Below are 17843 nucleotides of genomic sequence, written 5' to 3' on the forward strand. Positions count from 1 at the left end.
ATAATCCATGTGACATCAGGGGTTCAACCGTAATTATACGAAGCTGCGAGAATACTTTTTGTGCGCAAAAAAAAACACTTTATTCAACAATTCGTCTCCTCCACTTCACCCTGTAGCGCCATTTTGGAGAATATCCGCTGACGTAAACAGCGTATACGTGGAGGAGACGAATTGTTGAATAAAGTAATTGAACCACTGATGTCACATGGATTATTTTACACATCTCCTTGCTACGTTTCTGGACTTGGTAACATTTCAGTTGTGTTGCTGTCTATGCAGGGTCAGACAGCTCTCAGATTCCACCAAAAATATCTTAATTTGTGTTCCGAAGATGAACGAAGGTCTTGCGGGTTTGAAACGACATGAGGGTGAGTAATTAATGACAGAATTTTTGGGTGAACTATCCCTTTAAGTCAATGAATTGCTGCGTCTCATTTCAGAATGAAAATAGCAATGGTGTGTTTGTAATAGTAGGTCACAGGTTTGAATCCCATTACTGTAGCCCTTGATATATGAGTTTGGATTGGTCATTTACTCTGGTTCACTTCACTGTCTTAAGTTATGTAACATCTGACCCGAATGGGTTACAGCATGTGGATCTTTTTTTACACTACCCATTCAAAAGTTTGGGTTTGGTATTTAGGCTGCATTTATTTGATCAAAAATACAGTAAAAACAGTAATATTGTGAAATATTATGTTTTCTATTTTTAATATATTTTAAAATTTTGTTAACTTTAAAAAAAATTTCCTGTGATCAAAGTTGAATTTTGAGCATCATTAGTCTTCAGTCTTCAGTGTCACATGATCAGAAATCATTAATAATATGCCGATTTGCTGCTAAAGAAACATTTATTATTATTATTATTATCAATGTTAAAATAGTTGTGCTGTTTAATATTTTTGAAACTGTGATACTTTATTCTCAAGATTATTTGATGAATGGAACGCTCAGTAGAACAGCATTTATTTGAAATTATGTCTTCATAAATGTCTTTACGGTCACTTTCAATAAATGTAATGCATCCTTGCTGAAGTATTAATTTCTTTCTGACACCAAACTTTTGAATGTTAGTGTATGTCCTGATATCTTTGCTATCAAACCTAGTGTAATTTGCCATTTTTAAGGAATCAAGCTTTTTACAAGCACATTTTAACATCGATGAGCGTTTTCTTTGGAAGTTTGAAAGGTTTATGATGATGTCATAACTCACTTCCTGTCTCCTTTGGTCTTTCTGGTGTTCTTCCTCTCCTCTTTCCCACCATCTATACTGTCAACATTTTTATCTGTGCTGAACTGTGTATCTCTCCAACTTTCTCTCTTTGACATCCACTTCGTTCTCCTGTCCGTCCTTCCTGTTCCACTCTTCAAACGACCTCTTCATTGATGTTCTTTTGCTCTTTCATCATGTTCACTCCACCTTCACCTCTAACAGACGATGGAGTGTCAGATGGAGGAGTGGTATAAAGAGGTTGGAGAGCTGCAGGCCCAGGCGGCCTCCATCCCTCAGCAGGGGCAGGTGATGGAAAAGGTGTCCGAGAGACAAGCCGGGGTGGAAACGCGAATTGTACGACTGATTGAGCCACTGAAAGAGAGACGTCGTATCCTGCTGGCCTCTAAAGAAGTGCACCAAGTGGGCCGTGACCTTGAGGATGAAATTGTGAGTTTAGCAACCTCATTATAACTATTAGCTTTAATACATTTTGAAATGTGCAGCATGTTGTGAATGTGTTTGTCTGCAGTTGTGGATACAAGAGCGTCTTCCAGTGGCCACTTCTCAGGAACATGGCACAAGTTTACAAGCTGTACAGCAACTCATGAAGAAGAATCAAGTAAGACAGCATCAAAAAACTCTACTGAACAGAACTCTCAAGGCTCTGTTTCTCATGGTCATCTCCTCTCAGAGTCTGCAGAGAGAGCTTCAAGGTCATCGTGGACGTGTGGAGGATGTTCTGGAGAGAGCAGGTGTGATCGCGTCCATCCGCAGTCCGGAGGCAGACAGCATCAGGGCCGGCATGGAGCAGCTCCATCAGCTGTGGGAGGCGCTGTGGACCGAGACCGAGCACCGGCAGCTCCGGCTGGATGTCATGTACCAGGCGCAGCAGTACTACTTTGATGCGGGAGAGGTGGAGGCCTGGCTCAGCGAGCAGGAACTGCACATGATGAATGAAGAGACGGGAAAGGTAGGAGAAGAGAACAGACAGGTCATGTGGGGGTGGGAAACACCAAACAGCCATATTGGGGTGATAGGTATTGGGTAAAATATTGTTTAAATAAAACAGTATCAAATAAACAAAATGTTAGCTTTCTGGCTCGTATATATACACACACATACATTATGTACATTATATATTGTACATAAAGTACATACATCTCAAAAATGGTACAATTTAGGTTTATGCATTTAGCAGATGCTGTTATCCAAAGTGACTTACAATAGAGGAACATAAACAATTCATCACAGAGTCAACACTATTCTCATAATAAACAGTGCTAGTTTTATTAGAAAGCTAGGAAACAAGTAAGAGCAGGGGTGTCAAACTCAATTCCTGGAGGGCCGGAGCCCTGCAGAGTTTTGTTGCAACCCTGCTCCAACACACATACCATGTAGCTTTCAAATAAGCCTGAAGGACTTGATTAGTTGGATCAGGTGTGTTTAATTAGGGTTGAATCTAAACTCTGCAGGGCTCTGGCCCTCCAGGAATTGAGCTTGACACCCCTGTTATAGATGATGACATTGGAACAATGTGTATCTGAGCTGTGTCCTCTCTCGCTTAAGGATGAAGCCAGTACTCTGCAGCTGCTGAAGAAACAGCTGGCGCTAGAGCAGACCATAGAGGACTATGCTGAGACCATCGGAATGCTGTCTCAGCAGTGCAGACAGCTGCTGGAGCTCGGACATCCAGACTGGTAAATGTGCAGCAGTACTTACTGACCCAATCAAGCATACAAACACACAACAATCTTTTGCTTATCTAGTTTCACATTTGTGCCATCACAGATGCCATTCTTTGTACTCCAGTGATAACACCTTTCAAGATTTGTTTTCCTTTGAATGAAATCTATGTGTGTTTGTGTGCTTGTGCCTCAGTGAGCAGATCAGTAAGCATCAGTCTCAGATCGACAGGCTGTACGTGTCTCTGAAGGACCTGGTGGAAGAGAGGAAGTCTCGTCTGGAGCAGCAGTACTGGCTCTATCAGCTCAACAGGGAGGTGGATGAACTTGAGCAGTGGATAGCAGAGAGGGAGGTCATCGCCAGCTCCACTGAACTCGGACAGGACTTCGAGCATGTCACGGTCAGTTGCTTCAGCTATTTCATATTTATCTGCCCCTAAACATGATCAGCTGTAGCTCTTGTAATTCTTCCGTTTCTTAACACTCAAATCCTGATCCTCAGATTCTGCAGGAGAAATTCACAGAGTTTGCATCGGAGACTGGGAGCCTGGGGCAGGAGAGGGTCACAGCTGTCAACCAGATGGTTGATGAGCTGATAGATTACGGGCATGGGGATGCAGCCACCATCGCTGAATGGAAGGATGGGGTGAACGAGGCCTGGGCGGATCTGCTGGAGCTGATGGAGACGCGAGGACAGATGCTTGCTGCTTCACACCAGTTACACAAGTTCTTCTCTGACTGCCAAGAGGTATGAAGGAGGAAATGCAGGACATCTGATTAATTAAGTCGTCTAAACTGAGTGCTTTGCCAAGGCCATCATTATTATGACTAGTACTTATACTTAACTATCACTGTCACTATTGCTCATGGGGTTTTCTTCAAATGCTTGTTTATTAAACCGTCTGTTTTATTGACATGCATCCATCCAAGCAACCATATAGCAATGCATTAAGCCAGCATTTAAAAAAAAAAAGTTGCCACCCTGTTGAAAAATCCAGCATATGCTGGTTAGGTATGTTTTGAAGCATGGCTGCTGGTTTAAGCTGGTACTTAGCTGGTCATGAGCTGGTTTAAAGGGTTAGTTCACCCAAAAATTAAAATTAGGCTGTGTTTTACTCACCCCCAAGGCATCCTAGGTGTATATGACTTTCTTCTTTCAGACGAATCCAGTCGGAGTTATATTAAAAATTGTCCTGGCTATTCCAAGCTCTATCATTGCAGTCAGCGGGTGTTGCAGTGCTTCAGTCCAAAAGAAGTGAAATAAAGCGCATCCATCCATAATAAAAAGTGCCTCACACGGCTCCCGGGGGTGAACAAAGGCCTCCTGTAGCGAATCGATGCGTTTTTGTAAGAAAAATATCCATATTCAAACCGTAATAATCACTTTAATCTAGCTTGCGGCAACAGTCTAACACGGAAGCAGCTCCGTAAGATGTAAGATGTCGTAAGATGTCGGCGTTGAGCATGCGCCGGTGAGTCTCGTGAAAACCAACGTTTGTTTACAGGATCAAAGTAAGCAAAGTTTCCTTAATTTAGCAAAGGAAAACCAGTCTCCTCTTGGCTTATATCAAAATCCTCTGGCATTCTTCTTTACAAATCCTCGTTTTGTAGTTCTAATTAGTGACCGTTGTTTTGTTTTGATCTCGCCCCTGTGCTTCTGCGTTCGTCACTTCTGAGCGGCGCATGCGCAAAGCCAACCTCATACGGGAACTGCTTCCGTGTACAACAGTGAGTGCAAGCTAGATTAAATTGATTATTGCGTTTTAAATATGGTTATTTTTCTTACAAAAACGCATCGATTCGCTACAGGAGGCCTTTGTTCAACCCCCGGAGCCATGTGAGGCACTTTCTTTTATGGATGGGCGCTTTTTATTTCACTTCTTTTGGACTAAAGCACTGCAAAACCCACTGACTGCAATGATAGAGCTTGGAATAGCCAGGACAATTTTTAATATAACTCCGACTGGATTCGTCTGAAAGAAGAAAGTCATATACACCTAGGATGCCTTGGGGGTGAGTAAAACACAACCTAATTTTAATTTTTGGGTGAACTAACCCTTTAAGCTAGTCATGTGCTGGTCCTAAGCTGGTCCTGAGCAGGAGCTAGTTGCTTAGGACCAGCACATGACCAGCTAAGGACCAGCTTAAACCAGCTCAAATGAATACCTAACCAGTATATGCTGTTTTTTTCAACAGGGCAGCCAATGGCAGCATTTTTTATTATCTTCACCAAATTTTCATGGCCTCCAGAATATTTTGTTTTATGAATATCTGAATGTGCAATTATATGTCAGAAGGAAGCACAGAGCCTCTGCTTTTAAATTAAATGTTTTATTCTAGCTTCATGCATTTTCTCTTTATCAACACTTGAATGTGGGCAAGTTTCCTAAAAAAGCATTTTGAACAAAAAGCTGAGAAATGTGCATTTTTGTCAAAGACTTCATCTGGATCGGATTCAGAACGATGATCTCTCTTCTGGAGTAGATCTCAACTTTTCCAAGAATGTTGCATGGTCAGTGTACTTGATATTATTGGTTGAATAACAGTCCTAGCTTTCCTTAATGCCCTGGGAAGCTTTATGTGTATATATTTTGTTTTATTGCTGTGATATTTGTGGGATAATGCTGAGGCATGTTTGTCCTTCTGCTGCAGGTGTTGAGGAGACTGAGTCTAAGCTCTGTTTGTGTGTTTACTGTGTGTACATGACAAATAGGAGCAGTGCTCATGCTGTATGAAAGCTTAGACCACAGTGGTCTCATGTGTCTGCAGGTGTGGAATAGCATGAGTCTGTGTGTGTGTTTCAGGTTTTAGCACAGATCGAGGATAAGCAGCGGAGGTTACCTGAGGTTCGCGCATGTCAAGGAGGCACTTCAAATACCAGCACTCTGCAGAGACTTATGCAGACTTTTGAACATGATATTCAGCTACTTGTTACACAGGTGAACTGATGCAACACATCCTTATGCAAGGACTGCAAAATAAATATGTAAAGTTTGTAGATAGATCTCTAAAATACTTGATGATAAAATACAGTTCAGGACAGTGGCAGCATTTGCATAAAGAGGGTTGTTTTCCTCAGGTAAGACAGTTGCAGGAAAGTGCAGCCCAGCTCCGAACAGTTTATGCCGGGGAGAAAGCAGAAGCCATCGCCATGCAAGAACATGAAGTGATGCAGACATGGAAAGAGCTGCTCATTTCCTGTGAGGACTGCCGAATGCAAATCACCACAGTGACAGACAAGTTACGCTTCTTTGGGATGGTGCGTGATCAGCTGATGTGGATGGACAGCATCATCTGTCAGATAGGAACTGGGGAGAAACCAAGGTAGGACACATGCTGGGACACTTGCTCTCTGCTTGTAGGAGCTCATTAAGGTGCTTTATCGTTGTAATGCATGAAGGTTTGCATCAGGTCAGCTGAAGAGCAGCCACTGTGGCCGCTGGAGTGCACTATAGGTATCATACCGCGAGCACAAATAAGTGATAAGGTGGTAAGTGCATGAAGCACAATAGTATTTATACATCATATTACGATTACGCATACTAGTACCCATTAGGAGCACTGTATGGGAACACAATAGATCTGTTAGAAAACTTACTGAGCTGCTGTGTTGTCCAGTTCCTATATAGGCAACTACCTTCATGAAACACTAATTTATGTGAAATGAACAGAGGACTTAACGTAGAAATTATTAAAAATAACGTCGAAATATTCCAATAGTCAATATTTGATTCCAATGGAGTTATTGTACATGCAAGTATGCAAGGTATTGGAGTAAAGGGTACATGCAAGGTATTTTGCCAAAAGATGTTATGTATAATATTGCTGGCATTGGGAACACACCTAAGATGCCTTAAAATGATTAGGTCTAGGTTCGCAGCTTACTAGGTTTTGGAACAGAGCTATAGAGCAAATATATATATGTTTTGGCATATTTTGAAAATCTTAACGAAGAACCGGTAATACTGCAAAAGCTCAGGAGCCATTATGGACACTCTTCATGGTGCCAAAATGGCCTTCTGTTGCTGTTTCTTTCTTTGGGCAGACTTGGCCCATGTATTCTTGCCCGAATAACTCTCTCTCCTCTCACTGTCAGCTCTTTCCTCAGAGCTTTAATGGGATATGGGGTCTCTGGTGCTTGCAGGGACGTGTCATCTGTGGAGGTCCTTATGAACTATCACCAGAACCTCAAGAGTGAAGTGGAGGCCAGAAACAAGAGCGTCCTACAGTGTATCGAGATGGGCAAGACTTTACTGGCCGCCCGTAACCCTGCATCAGAAGAGGTGACACAAAACAGCAAGCAAAACCTGTTCAGAAACTATTGGAAATGTGAAATCATTGCAAGGCCCAAAACATAATCTATGCATGTTTAATTTCATGCATTGTTGCAATACAAAATGTTTCAGACTGCAATTACATATTGCATTCTCAACATTGCCAGAAGGGGTGCTATAGTGTGTATTAACATAAACATTTCTTCTACAATCAATATTCTCTTTCAAAAAGTTGCTTTAAGTTGTTTTTAAGTATTAAGTATTCCCCCTGAATATGGTTTGTTACTGCCACAGCAATACAAGAAAGCACAATAAGTATGTACGATGTAACTGCCTGCATTTCTGTCTCTGTTGGTGTACTTGTGTAAAGTATGTTTCTGGCCTAAGAGATGATGACTAAAAGATATTCCAAGCTGTCTTCTGTCTGTACCTGACTACGAAGTATTGACTGTTTCAGATCAAAGAAAAGCTGGAGAAGGTTTTGGCCAAGCAGCAAGAGCTCACTGAGAAATGGGACAAACACTGGGAAGAGTTGCAGCACAGTGGGTGAAATGAGGCTAATGGAGAACAAACATTATGCATAAAATATGTAATCGGTGTCATGTGTTTCCCAACAACTCATTCTCTTTCTGTGCCTTCGCAGTGTTGGAGGTGCATCAGTTTGCTCAGGAAGCAGTGGTAGCGGAGGCCTGGCTCACTGCTCAGGAGCCCTTCATAAGTAGTAATGAACTGGGCGGCAGCGTGGATGAGGTTGAACAGCTGATTCGCAGACATGAAGCCTTTCGCAAAGCTGCGGCCACATGGGAAGAACGCTTCAGCTCTTTACGTCGTCTTACCACAGTAAGCGAGACCAACCAACCAAACCCAAGGGTCAGGGGTATCCAGTCCTGCTCCTGGAGGTGCCAGTGTCTTGCAGAGTTTAGTTCCAACCTGGCCAAACACATTTGCCAGAAAGTTTTGAGTTATTCTGAAGACTTTGATTAGCTGGTTCAGGTTTTTTTATTAGGATTGGTGCTGAACTCTGCAGGATAGTGGCCCTGGAGTAGCATGATTCAAACACACCTGAGCAACATTAAAAACAGCAAAAGAGATCCACAATGATGTCACTGTTGTAACATTCTACTTGCAGCTTGTGCAATTTTTACTAGTTGGAAACTTTTCTTTAATTTTACCATAGTTTGAACTTGTCAATAGACTACCTACTGAAATTTTAAAAAATGTTATTAAAAGGTGAATTGTGTATAGCATAATGTCTTTTTTTATAAATGTTACAGAATGGAATTGTGGGTGTATAAATAATAACACATTCTCTTGTTTAACGATTTAGGTAGAGAAGATAAAAGCAGAGCAGAGTAAGCTTCCTCCAACTCCCTTGCTGGGACGGAAGGTTTTCTTGGACCCTCAGGACTCTTCTCCTGCTCGCAGTAGCCCTTCCTCCATCATAAGACAGACCATATACGAGCAGGGCGAGTCCCGGCTGGAGCGCATCACCCCTCAGCCCTCTCCCTCTTCCGTGGCCCGCAGACTGGGTTCTACTGTGGCCAACTACACTCCCATCATGAATGGAGCTGCTACTTATCGCCTTCAGGAAGCCAGAAATGCTGGGATTGTTGGAGTGGCTGCAGGACTGGGCACTGCTATGGAGCACAAGGTCACCCAATTGCGAACGGAATTTAAGGCCCAAGTCCCACAGCAGAAGATCGAACATATCCATGAGGCAGTCCACCCCATGCTGGAGAGAGAGAGGGAATGGGAGCGGTATCATGAGAACGTGATGGCAGAGGTGGTGCTCCAGGAGCCAGGCGGAGGAAGGGAACGCCTAAACAGCATGGTGGGAGGGAGCGGGAGCAGCCGCTCAGAGCTTCTGGTGGAGCAGCATCCCCCACCGAGGGAGTCGCGGATGGAGAGACAACTATCTACTGAGCAGCTGATTCGGGCACGCAGGGACGAGCTGCCTCAGGAGGTGTGGAGAGAACGAGCTGGGAGGGCAGAGAGGAGGCTGGAGAGACAGACATCTAGTGAACAGGAAGGTCATGAGGTGCGGCGTAGGGACAGACACCGACCAGAGAGACAGGACAGCAGCGAGCAGGAGGCCAGGGAGCAGTCAGACAGACGCTCTGGTGGCGGGTGAGTGACTGTATTTGTGATCACAAACAAACCACATTACAAAAGACATTACAAAAGTTACAGCATTGCTGATATATACTGATATGTAGAGATTCTCTTGAAGGTGAACATCACTGTAACGTAGTTTGTAGATCGGGAAGAAGGAGGCGGGAACCGGCGAACATTCAAAGAAACTTTAATAATAAAATAAACACAAAATAGCGCGACAGCCCCTCGCGGACGACTGTCGCGCACAAAAGAAACCAAAACACAAAATAAACTCCAGGCCTGGTCCTCTCTCGTTCGACACGGTCGTCACTCCTCCCTTTTATCCTTCCGGAGCTCCTCCGTGAGACTCGAGACCGGTGAGTGGGTGCAGGTGTCCCTCATTAGCAATCACTCCACCGGCCTCGCTCCGTTCCCACGGCTCTCGGCCCCGCCCCCACTCGTCACATACCCCCATCGCCCCTCGCAGGCCGGGGGGTACTCCCGAGACTGCGCTCTACTCCCCCCCCCTCCCCACTCTGGGGGAGCCGATCACCCTCGCTCCGTTCCCACGGCTCTCAGCCCCGCCCCCACTCGTCACAATCACCTTTAAGCTTCTACATGCTGGTCACCAAGTCAGTTCACAGCAAGCAGAGGTTCAAATAAATATGGACAGATTTCTAAGAAAACTTCTCGACTGCAGTTCACATTCACTTTTCATGATCCGGTCGATTCCTGATGGATAAATTCTTCTCGTACATTGCCTGTTGAACTATTTAACCTGTCACATGAAGGACGTAAAAGGATTGTAAATGCTTTCCCATATTAGGGGCTTTTGCACCGGTGGAACCTTTTCATAGTTCCTAGAACTATTGGCGGAAGTTCACGCTTTTTGCCGTGTTCGCACCGCAGGAACTAGGAACGGTTTTAGTTCTAGGAACTCACCATTTGGGGGAACTAATTTGGCTCCTACTTCAGAGTAGGGTCTAAAACAATTCTATAGGAACTATCAGTGACGTAAGTGTGTGCTGATTGGCCAAACGCATACAAAACACTGGCTACCCGGCATTTTTAAAAAGCCATGTAAAAAAATCTTTACTCCACGAGCATGGAAAACAGCGATAACGGCATTTAGGTACCTGTTGTATGCAGTGTTGTGTTGTTTTCTCAGCCTCGATGAAATGTAACACTGCAAGTTGTCATAGAAGATTTAGTCTTCAGTAACGTAAATAGTGTGTTTACATTTCACCTCCGTTATCATGAAAACCATGACACGCAGCAAAAACAGCTCTGATCACGGCGTCTTCTATTCACCAGTTGTTGATGTTTGTATTAAAATACCGCGAGTAAAGATGTCGCTGTTGGCCGCTTTAGAGTTCCTGCTGCTGGTGCAACCAGGAAAATGGACCGAGCGGGAAATTGGTTCTCTAGAAACCACCATGCTGGCTAGTTCCTAGAACTACGCGGTACGAAAGCCCCTATTGACTTTGAAGTAGCCCAGCAACTTTTTTCTGTTCTGTTCAAGCAAAATAGCATTTCCAGGTCTCAGATTTCCCCTTTATGTTGGCAGGGACAAAAGGTCGACGCTAGCTGAGATTGTGGAGCAGCTTCAGGAAAGAGAAGCAGCACAGGTGTGTGGACAATCTAATGTTTGTGTATCTTGTTTTAAACTACATTTTATCACATGTACATTACTGTTTATTTCCAACTCAGGCCCGAGGAGAGATTCCATGTCTACCCAATGGTTTTCCTGAGAAGTCTTCTAAACCGGACCGACCACGTGCTCGCGACAGACCCAAACCGAGAAGAAGACCACGACCCAAGGACCCAACAGCTGGCAAAACACGGCGCTCAAGGTCTGCACCAGCCCAGAGCAACCCACCAGTTCCCCAGCCGGCTACCCACATGGCCCAGCGTGAAGGGTTCCTCTTCCGCAAAATAGACATTGAAGGCCAAAAGAAGAGTTCAAACAGGTGGGGCTTTGTGGTCTAAAAATTATGGGCACATGGCATGGAATTAGCATGGAAATGGCTAAACCAAATATGCCAATCAGTATGATTGGTTATTCAAAGCTATGCTAATGTTATTATTAGCATTGTGTACTGATGCTTAGAGCACTAACATTTGTTATTACAAGGCAGCTCTTATTTTCTTTCACCAAGTTTCAAGTCAAACTGGGATATGCTTGAATGCTTTACAAGCCTAAAATGTTTCCTGAAGTTAAACTGAGGAGCAGCTGTTTGGCTGTCATTTCTGATTACAAGATTCATATCCAGCTATGGCAGAAAATAGCTAGCTGTTAGCACTGCTTGCCACTTGCATGGTAATACTAAAATCAGCCTGGATGGTGGATGATACTGTGTCAGAAGACCAACAGATGCTGGGTCTCTGAAGCCATGGCTAGCAAGGTATGAAGCCTTCACCCTTCACAGCTTTATACAGCCATTTTGTATAAGACCGGATACGCCACCTTTGCAGCCCAAGTCACAAAACAATTAATTGCATTGAGGAGTTTAAGGAACTCAAAAGAATGGCTGTCTGTTCTTTTGTAGCATGATTTGCACATAATCTGCCTGTCCACTGACGCCATTTTCATACTAGCATTTGCGTTTACGTTGCAGTATATCTCATTAACCAAAATCTCTCTTCTTTCTTATGCTCTCTTTGCCGCCGACTGTTCTTCTCCCTCTCTACAAAGGTAAGCCATGGTCTGTCCGTCTCTTTCTAAAGGTCTAATGATTTTTGCAGCAGTTTGGTCTTGCTCAGTCTTAAAGGCTGGTCATCCCAGACTCAGTAGGTGAGTAGCTAGTCGGTGCATGGTGTCATCTGGGTTCTGATGGCCAAATCTTCTGTTTCTCTCCCACACTACAGCAGATCTTGGGTGAACTTGTACTGTGTGCTGAATAAAGGTGAGCTGGGCTTCTATAAGGATGCGAAGAACACCTCCACACCTTACAACAACGAGCCGCTTATCAACCTAAACCGTTGTGCCTGTGATATCAACAATGGTTACAAAAAGAAGAAGAATGTCTTCACTCTCAAGTACTTCATTAGCACTTTCATTAGCTTTTCCAAAAAGATTGGTTACTTGTGTAGTGTTCTCTTTGCATAACATTTATTTTGCTTTATAATTTCAGAACTAAGGATGGAAGTGAGTTTCTGTTCCATGCTAAAGATGAGGTGAGTTGCATGGCTTTGGACGGCAAATTGCAGGGAGGGTGGGATGTACGCTTTCAGTGCCATCAGGCTAAAGTTAGCATTTTCCAAGATCTCCTACTGCACCTTTAATTCAGTCGGTAATACATTTTTAACTAGGCCTAGATGAAATCTTCAGACATTTTCAGAAAAGCTGACTAACGTAGCATACTGTAGAAGCTAGTTTATTGCTGTTTTAAAGGGTTAGTTCATCCAAAAATAAAAATTAGCCCATGTTTTACTCACCCTCAAAGCATCCTAGGTGTATATGACTTTCTTCTTTCAGACGAATCCAATTGGAGTTATATAAAAAATTTTCCTTGCTCTTCCGAGTGTTAGAATGGGAGTAGGTGGGTGTTTTTGTTCAACAGTCCAAACGTAGTCAAATAAAGTGCATCCATCCATAATAAAACGTACCTCACCATGCCTCCTGTAGCGTATCGATGCATTTTTGTAAGAAAAATATCCATATTTAAAATGTTATAAATACTTTTTTCTCACTTCTGCTGACTGTCATACGTGCAAGCCGTTCCAGGGGATGACGTAGGAAGTATGCATCGCGCACGCGGCGGTGATTCGTGACGAATGCGGAAGCGCAGCGGAGAGACAGCAAAACAAAAAGCCGGAAACGAATTAGAAGCACAAAATGAGGATTTGTAAAGAAGAATGTAGGAGGATTTCGATATAAGCCAAGAGGAGACTGGTTTTCCTTTGGTAAAGTAAGGAAACGTTGCTTCCTTTGCTCCTGTAAACAAAATCGCGAGACTAGCATATCTCACAGCCGCGTGCGCGACGCATACGTTCTACGTCATCCCCGGAACGGCTTCCGCGTATGACAGTCAGCGGAAGTGAGATAAAAATGTTTATAACATTTTAAATATGGATATTTTTCTTACAAAAACGCATTGATTCGCCACAGGAGGCCTTTATTCACCCCCCGAGCCGTGTGAGCCACGTTTTATTATGGATGCGCGCGCTTTATTTGACTACGTTTGGACTGTTGAACAAAAACACCCATCTACTCCCATTCCAACGCTTAGAATAGCTAGGAAAAATTTTTAACATAACTCCGATTGGATTTGTCTGAAAGAAGAAAGCCATATACACCTAGGATGCTTTGAGGGTAGGGCTGTGCAAATAATCGAATGCGATTTTCATGCGCATCTTGTCAGTAAAGCCGGTTCTGTGATTTAGTAGTAAATCTCCAGCACGTGCTTTCAGATGGAGCGGTATTTACTATAGAGAGCCGTAGTTCACTGACAAGCTACGCAAAATCGCGTTCATAATCGGCAATGAAATCGCCTGCAATTTTGCGTAGCTTGTCAGTGAACTACGGCTCTCTATAGTAAATACCGCTCCATCTGAAAGCACTTGCTGGAGATTTACTACTAATCACAGAACCGGCTTTACTGACGAGATGCGCATGAAAATCACATTTGATCTTTTGCACAGCCCTATTTGAGGGTAAGTAAAACATGGTGTAATTTTTATTTTTGGGTGAACTAACCCTTTAAGTTGATTTACCAGCTCAAACTAGCCTGACCAAGCCAGTCCATCAGCTAGTAGTCCAGTCCAAGCAGGGACTACACACTTCTTGACAGAAAGCATTAATCAAATAAATCGAAATATTTCATAAGTAAGTAAAGTAAGTAAATATTTCATAAGTAAGTAAAACACAAGGGTTGGGGAAGGTGTAGAACTGTTTCGATTCTGTAGAAATCTCCAAAAGCTTTCTATGGGGGTCTCTCTTGCTGATTCTGTGCGGTCCTGGCTATAGCTCATTACATTGATTCAGGTCAACTTTTTTGTGTGAAGACTTCAATCTCTCTTTGGTCTGCAGGACGATCTGAAAAGCTGGACCACAAGTATAAACACCAGTATAAGTGAGCATGAAGAGGTTGCCAAACCGGGGCAGACCAATCCAACTACCTCATCTACTGACGAGGGAACGCGCAGGGATGGCAGCAGGGCAGGTGGTTCGGAAAGAGGTGAAAAGTCAGACCGAGCCGACGGGGGATCTGTGCGCTTTAAATGTCAAAGTGTGTGTGCTAAACGGAAACGTAACGGTTTCAGGTATTATATTTGTGCCTCATTGTCCTAAAGTCTGTCAACTGTAGTCCTTAACACATTGTCTTTAAATCTAAAAAAAAAAAAGAGCTAAATAACGTTAGAAGCAATGGTCCTCTTTCTATAAAGAGAAATGTAAACCAATCATTGAGAGGGAGATGATGTTAATGTACCATTTTTTTTATCAATCAACAAGTTAGTCGTTTTCGCTTTGCAAGCTCATGTTTGTTCCTTTATCTGAACAGAGCATCATGCAAATGCTTTTGTAATGTCCCTGCTTTTAAATATACAATTGTCAGCTCTCATTTCTCTATACAATCTTAAAGCATTGTATATATATATCGAAAGAGCTTTCTGTGTCTGGTCTGAATTTCTCTTCCTTTGACCCCCTTGGTTTTGTCTCCAAGTCTACTTTTTGGTACAAAAAATCCTATTTTTATGCAATAGAATAACTTATACAGGCAGAGGGTATGCAGTAAAAGTGTCCAATGTGGTGGCGAACGGAAATAATGTATACACTTGCAAGTAGAAAATTTATGCAACTTTTCCTTTGCACTAAATTACTGCCCCATTGCACAGTGCTATTGTGAGCGGAGGATTGGTGCTTGAGGGTCTGGGCTGTGTTTTGTGATTAGCTCAGCTAGCAGTATTATAAAACAATGTGTTCATTCAGTAGCATATTTTAAGAAATCATGAATGCCACCGGCTTACACTCTCATTCATACAACCGCATACACACATTTAATACCTGCTTCTTCCGTCACATGCAAGTTGATGGATATGAAACTGTTGTGTGTGTGTAACCGGAAGCATTTGGAAACATTTATAAAATGTTATTAAATCCAAGATGGATCTGATCCATTGAATCAACACAAAGCACAACCCCAACAGTAAATACATATTGTTTTATGGTTTAATAGCCTTGTGTACTTCAGCTACTACTCTAACGTTTTTCGAGTTTCTTGTGATGTCTATATTCTTAAAAGTTGTTTGATTACTTTTATATATACAGTATCACACGTTAAGCGGGTTTTATGGCAGATGAACCCTCATAGTAATATTTTTATCTTCTTTAAATGTTTGGGTATGACTGAAACTCACTCCCCGTGTCATGTCTATAGTGTCAGACCCTTAAGCACCACTGGTTTTAGCTCAGCAGCTCAATGACCTGTACAAATTGTAATTGCTTCTGTACAAACAAAAATGCTCTTTTTTTTCTGCTGTGAAATAAGAACATTTGATGGGTTTTAATATCAGTCTTGAATATCCGTGGGGTTATTTCTCCAAAGCTCAAAGGAAAGAAATCGAAAGGAAACTGGGCAATTCAGGTTGCATGAATAACATTGTCCCTGTAATGGTACTGCTGTGCATGATGAAACCACTCTCATTCTCACTCACAGCCACTGTTCAAGGGTGACACTAATACACATGGAATCAGTGAATGAATGAATGCTGTGTAATTCAGATCCTGACTGACTCTGTACAGTTAATTCCTTGATAAATACAGTTTGTGATATGTCAGATGTCTCCTTTTTCGTTTGTTCTGTAATTAGCACCTTCATGTCCTTGTAAAGGCCTAACTACAAGTAGGCTACTGTGTGTGTAAATTATCTTTAATTTGTTAAACCATGTATAACTGTAAATTTGTTCTAGAAAACAGAACATACATGAAGAGTTTTGTGTTATAGCCTGTAGTTTTTTCCCCACATATTAGCTTTGATAAAGGAACATGGCTAATGCACTCAGCAACAACATTGACTGATATGGCTTATCCAGTGTGCGGCCTTCATTTGTGTGATTTTTCTAGAAACGTAAAGATTGACATTTCAAAGACTGTCAAACTTTCAACTCAAAGTACATCATGATAACACAGTAAAGTAGTGCTGTCAAACGATTAATCGCATCCAAAGTAAAAGTTTTTGTTAAGGTAAATAATTGTAGATAAACTCCAAAAACATTTTAACCTAATATAGTTTACCTTAGCAGTAATTTTCACACATAATCTCCTGAGTTTAATAAACAAGAATTTAAAGTTCTTACCTTTTAGGCAATATTTCCAGCTACATTGTTTTATTTTTGTAACTACAAATCAACACAGTAGTGGCTGACTGTGTTCATGAATGAACCAAGTGTTCTGAACGAATCGTTTGACTAAATGATTGAGTTTCTGTCTCTTATTTCGAAGTCTGCGCTATTCCAGAGGTCGCATTTATCGGCTTTATTCTCAATTCTGAAGTAAAATCGACAGAATTCGAACTCCCTCATAATACGCAAAAAGACCGCATTTATCGCCATCTTGGAGGAAAATCTCTAACCGTTTGCGCTTGTCCTATTATGTAGTGGCGCATTATATTATATTATATTATATTATATTATTAAAAACAGCCTGACTCAGAAGTGCACTCTTGTAGTTTTATTAGCGGTTGTTGCAATAAGTAACCGCTAGATGGGAGGATTTGAAAGCGGAAGTGTGGCATATGAGCGGATGTGTGCGTGTTGTCACTGAGCAGTGACGATGATGATGTAGTAAGAAGGGAGTGCTGTCATATCAGCAGCATATGGAGTATCAGCACTATAAAGTTTTAAAAACAGAAATGGGTTGTTCTGGCGCTCAAAAGCCAAGCGCGGTCTTCAGCTTATGATATGCAGGAAAGGCGCGTTCGAGGAGGAAGCCAGCTTCTGAATCAAGGTTAGTACTTTACAGCTGTTATCATATTTCAAAATAAAATGACCCATCTTACTTGAAATACTTTAAATTTAGTCCCTACTCTAAATTGTTTGGTCTTCTCTGCATTGAGGGAAAAGTCCTTTTCATCGGCGTTACTCTGATACTTCTGTGCAGTAACGTTAGCTGTTTAAATTGTTAGTTTGGTTCCTCTGTTGTGTATCTTTATGTTGTTTTTATTTAAATAAAATAAAGATTTAATAGTTTGTTGACCATCATAGTTCAAAGATGTTGTGAACTACACTTTTTTTTTTTTAAATGCCTTGAGAAGGCTTAGAAATGAACAAAACTAAAAAGTCATGGAAATGTCTACAGTGGCTATAGTTATGTTCATTTCTAGGCTGTTTTGGGTCCAGTTACTTAAAAAAAAAATTTTTTTTTAAAGTCTTCATTTTTAAAAACTGTAGTCGTGGTCCACATATGGCTGGACAGTGGACTGGTCAGAGGTGTGGGAAGCCTGGAGGTCTGTCTGCTTTCATGTCTGAGGTTTATAGCTGAACATATTGAGGACATTTAAGTGAACACTGAGCATTAAGAAAATGAACTACCTGAGATATATATATATATATATATATATATATATATATATATATATA

The 17843-nt window shown here is 42.0% G+C and overlaps 2 protein-coding genes across 2 annotated transcripts in view; both read left to right on the plus strand.

The window, feature by feature from the left end:
- Nucleotides 1-14481, plus strand: part of LOC107758033 (spectrin beta chain, non-erythrocytic 4-like) — a gene marked incomplete at its 3' end in the record, with an annotated part of 62896 nt that extends 48415 nt beyond the window's left edge. Inside the window, exons 18-34 of the mRNA XM_016575675.1 lie at nt 1436-1660; nt 1743-1832; nt 1905-2183; nt 2780-2910; nt 3092-3296; nt 3398-3643; nt 5700-5834; nt 5975-6219; nt 6992-7178; nt 7627-7711; nt 7813-8009; nt 8497-9296; nt 10831-10891; nt 10974-11233; nt 12135-12302; nt 12398-12440; nt 14296-14481. Coding sequence (XP_016431161.1) covers nt 1436-1660; nt 1743-1832; nt 1905-2183; nt 2780-2910; nt 3092-3296; nt 3398-3643; nt 5700-5834; nt 5975-6219; nt 6992-7178; nt 7627-7711; nt 7813-8009; nt 8497-9296; nt 10831-10891; nt 10974-11233; nt 12135-12302; nt 12398-12440; nt 14296-14481 — 3543 coding nt within the window. The remainder of the gene's footprint in view (nt 1-1435; nt 1661-1742; nt 1833-1904; nt 2184-2779; nt 2911-3091; nt 3297-3397; nt 3644-5699; nt 5835-5974; nt 6220-6991; nt 7179-7626; nt 7712-7812; nt 8010-8496; nt 9297-10830; nt 10892-10973; nt 11234-12134; nt 12303-12397; nt 12441-14295) is intronic.
- Nucleotides 14482-17008: 2527 nt separating this feature from the next.
- LOC107758059 (choline-phosphate cytidylyltransferase A-like) overlaps nt 17009-17843 on the plus strand; it is a 7355-nt gene continuing 6520 nt past the window's right edge. The window contains exon 1 of the mRNA XM_016575701.1: nt 17009-17211. Coding sequence (XP_016431187.1) covers nt 17166-17211 — 46 coding nt within the window. The 5' untranslated portion in view covers nt 17009-17165. The remainder of the gene's footprint in view (nt 17212-17843) is intronic.

The sequence above is a fragment of the Sinocyclocheilus rhinocerous genome, unplaced genomic scaffold, assembly GCF_001515625.1.
Source record: "Sinocyclocheilus rhinocerous isolate Xijiao unplaced genomic scaffold, SAMN03320098_v1.1 scaffold82, whole genome shotgun sequence".
Lineage (NCBI taxonomy): Eukaryota > Metazoa > Chordata > Actinopteri > Cypriniformes > Cyprinidae > Sinocyclocheilus > Sinocyclocheilus rhinocerous.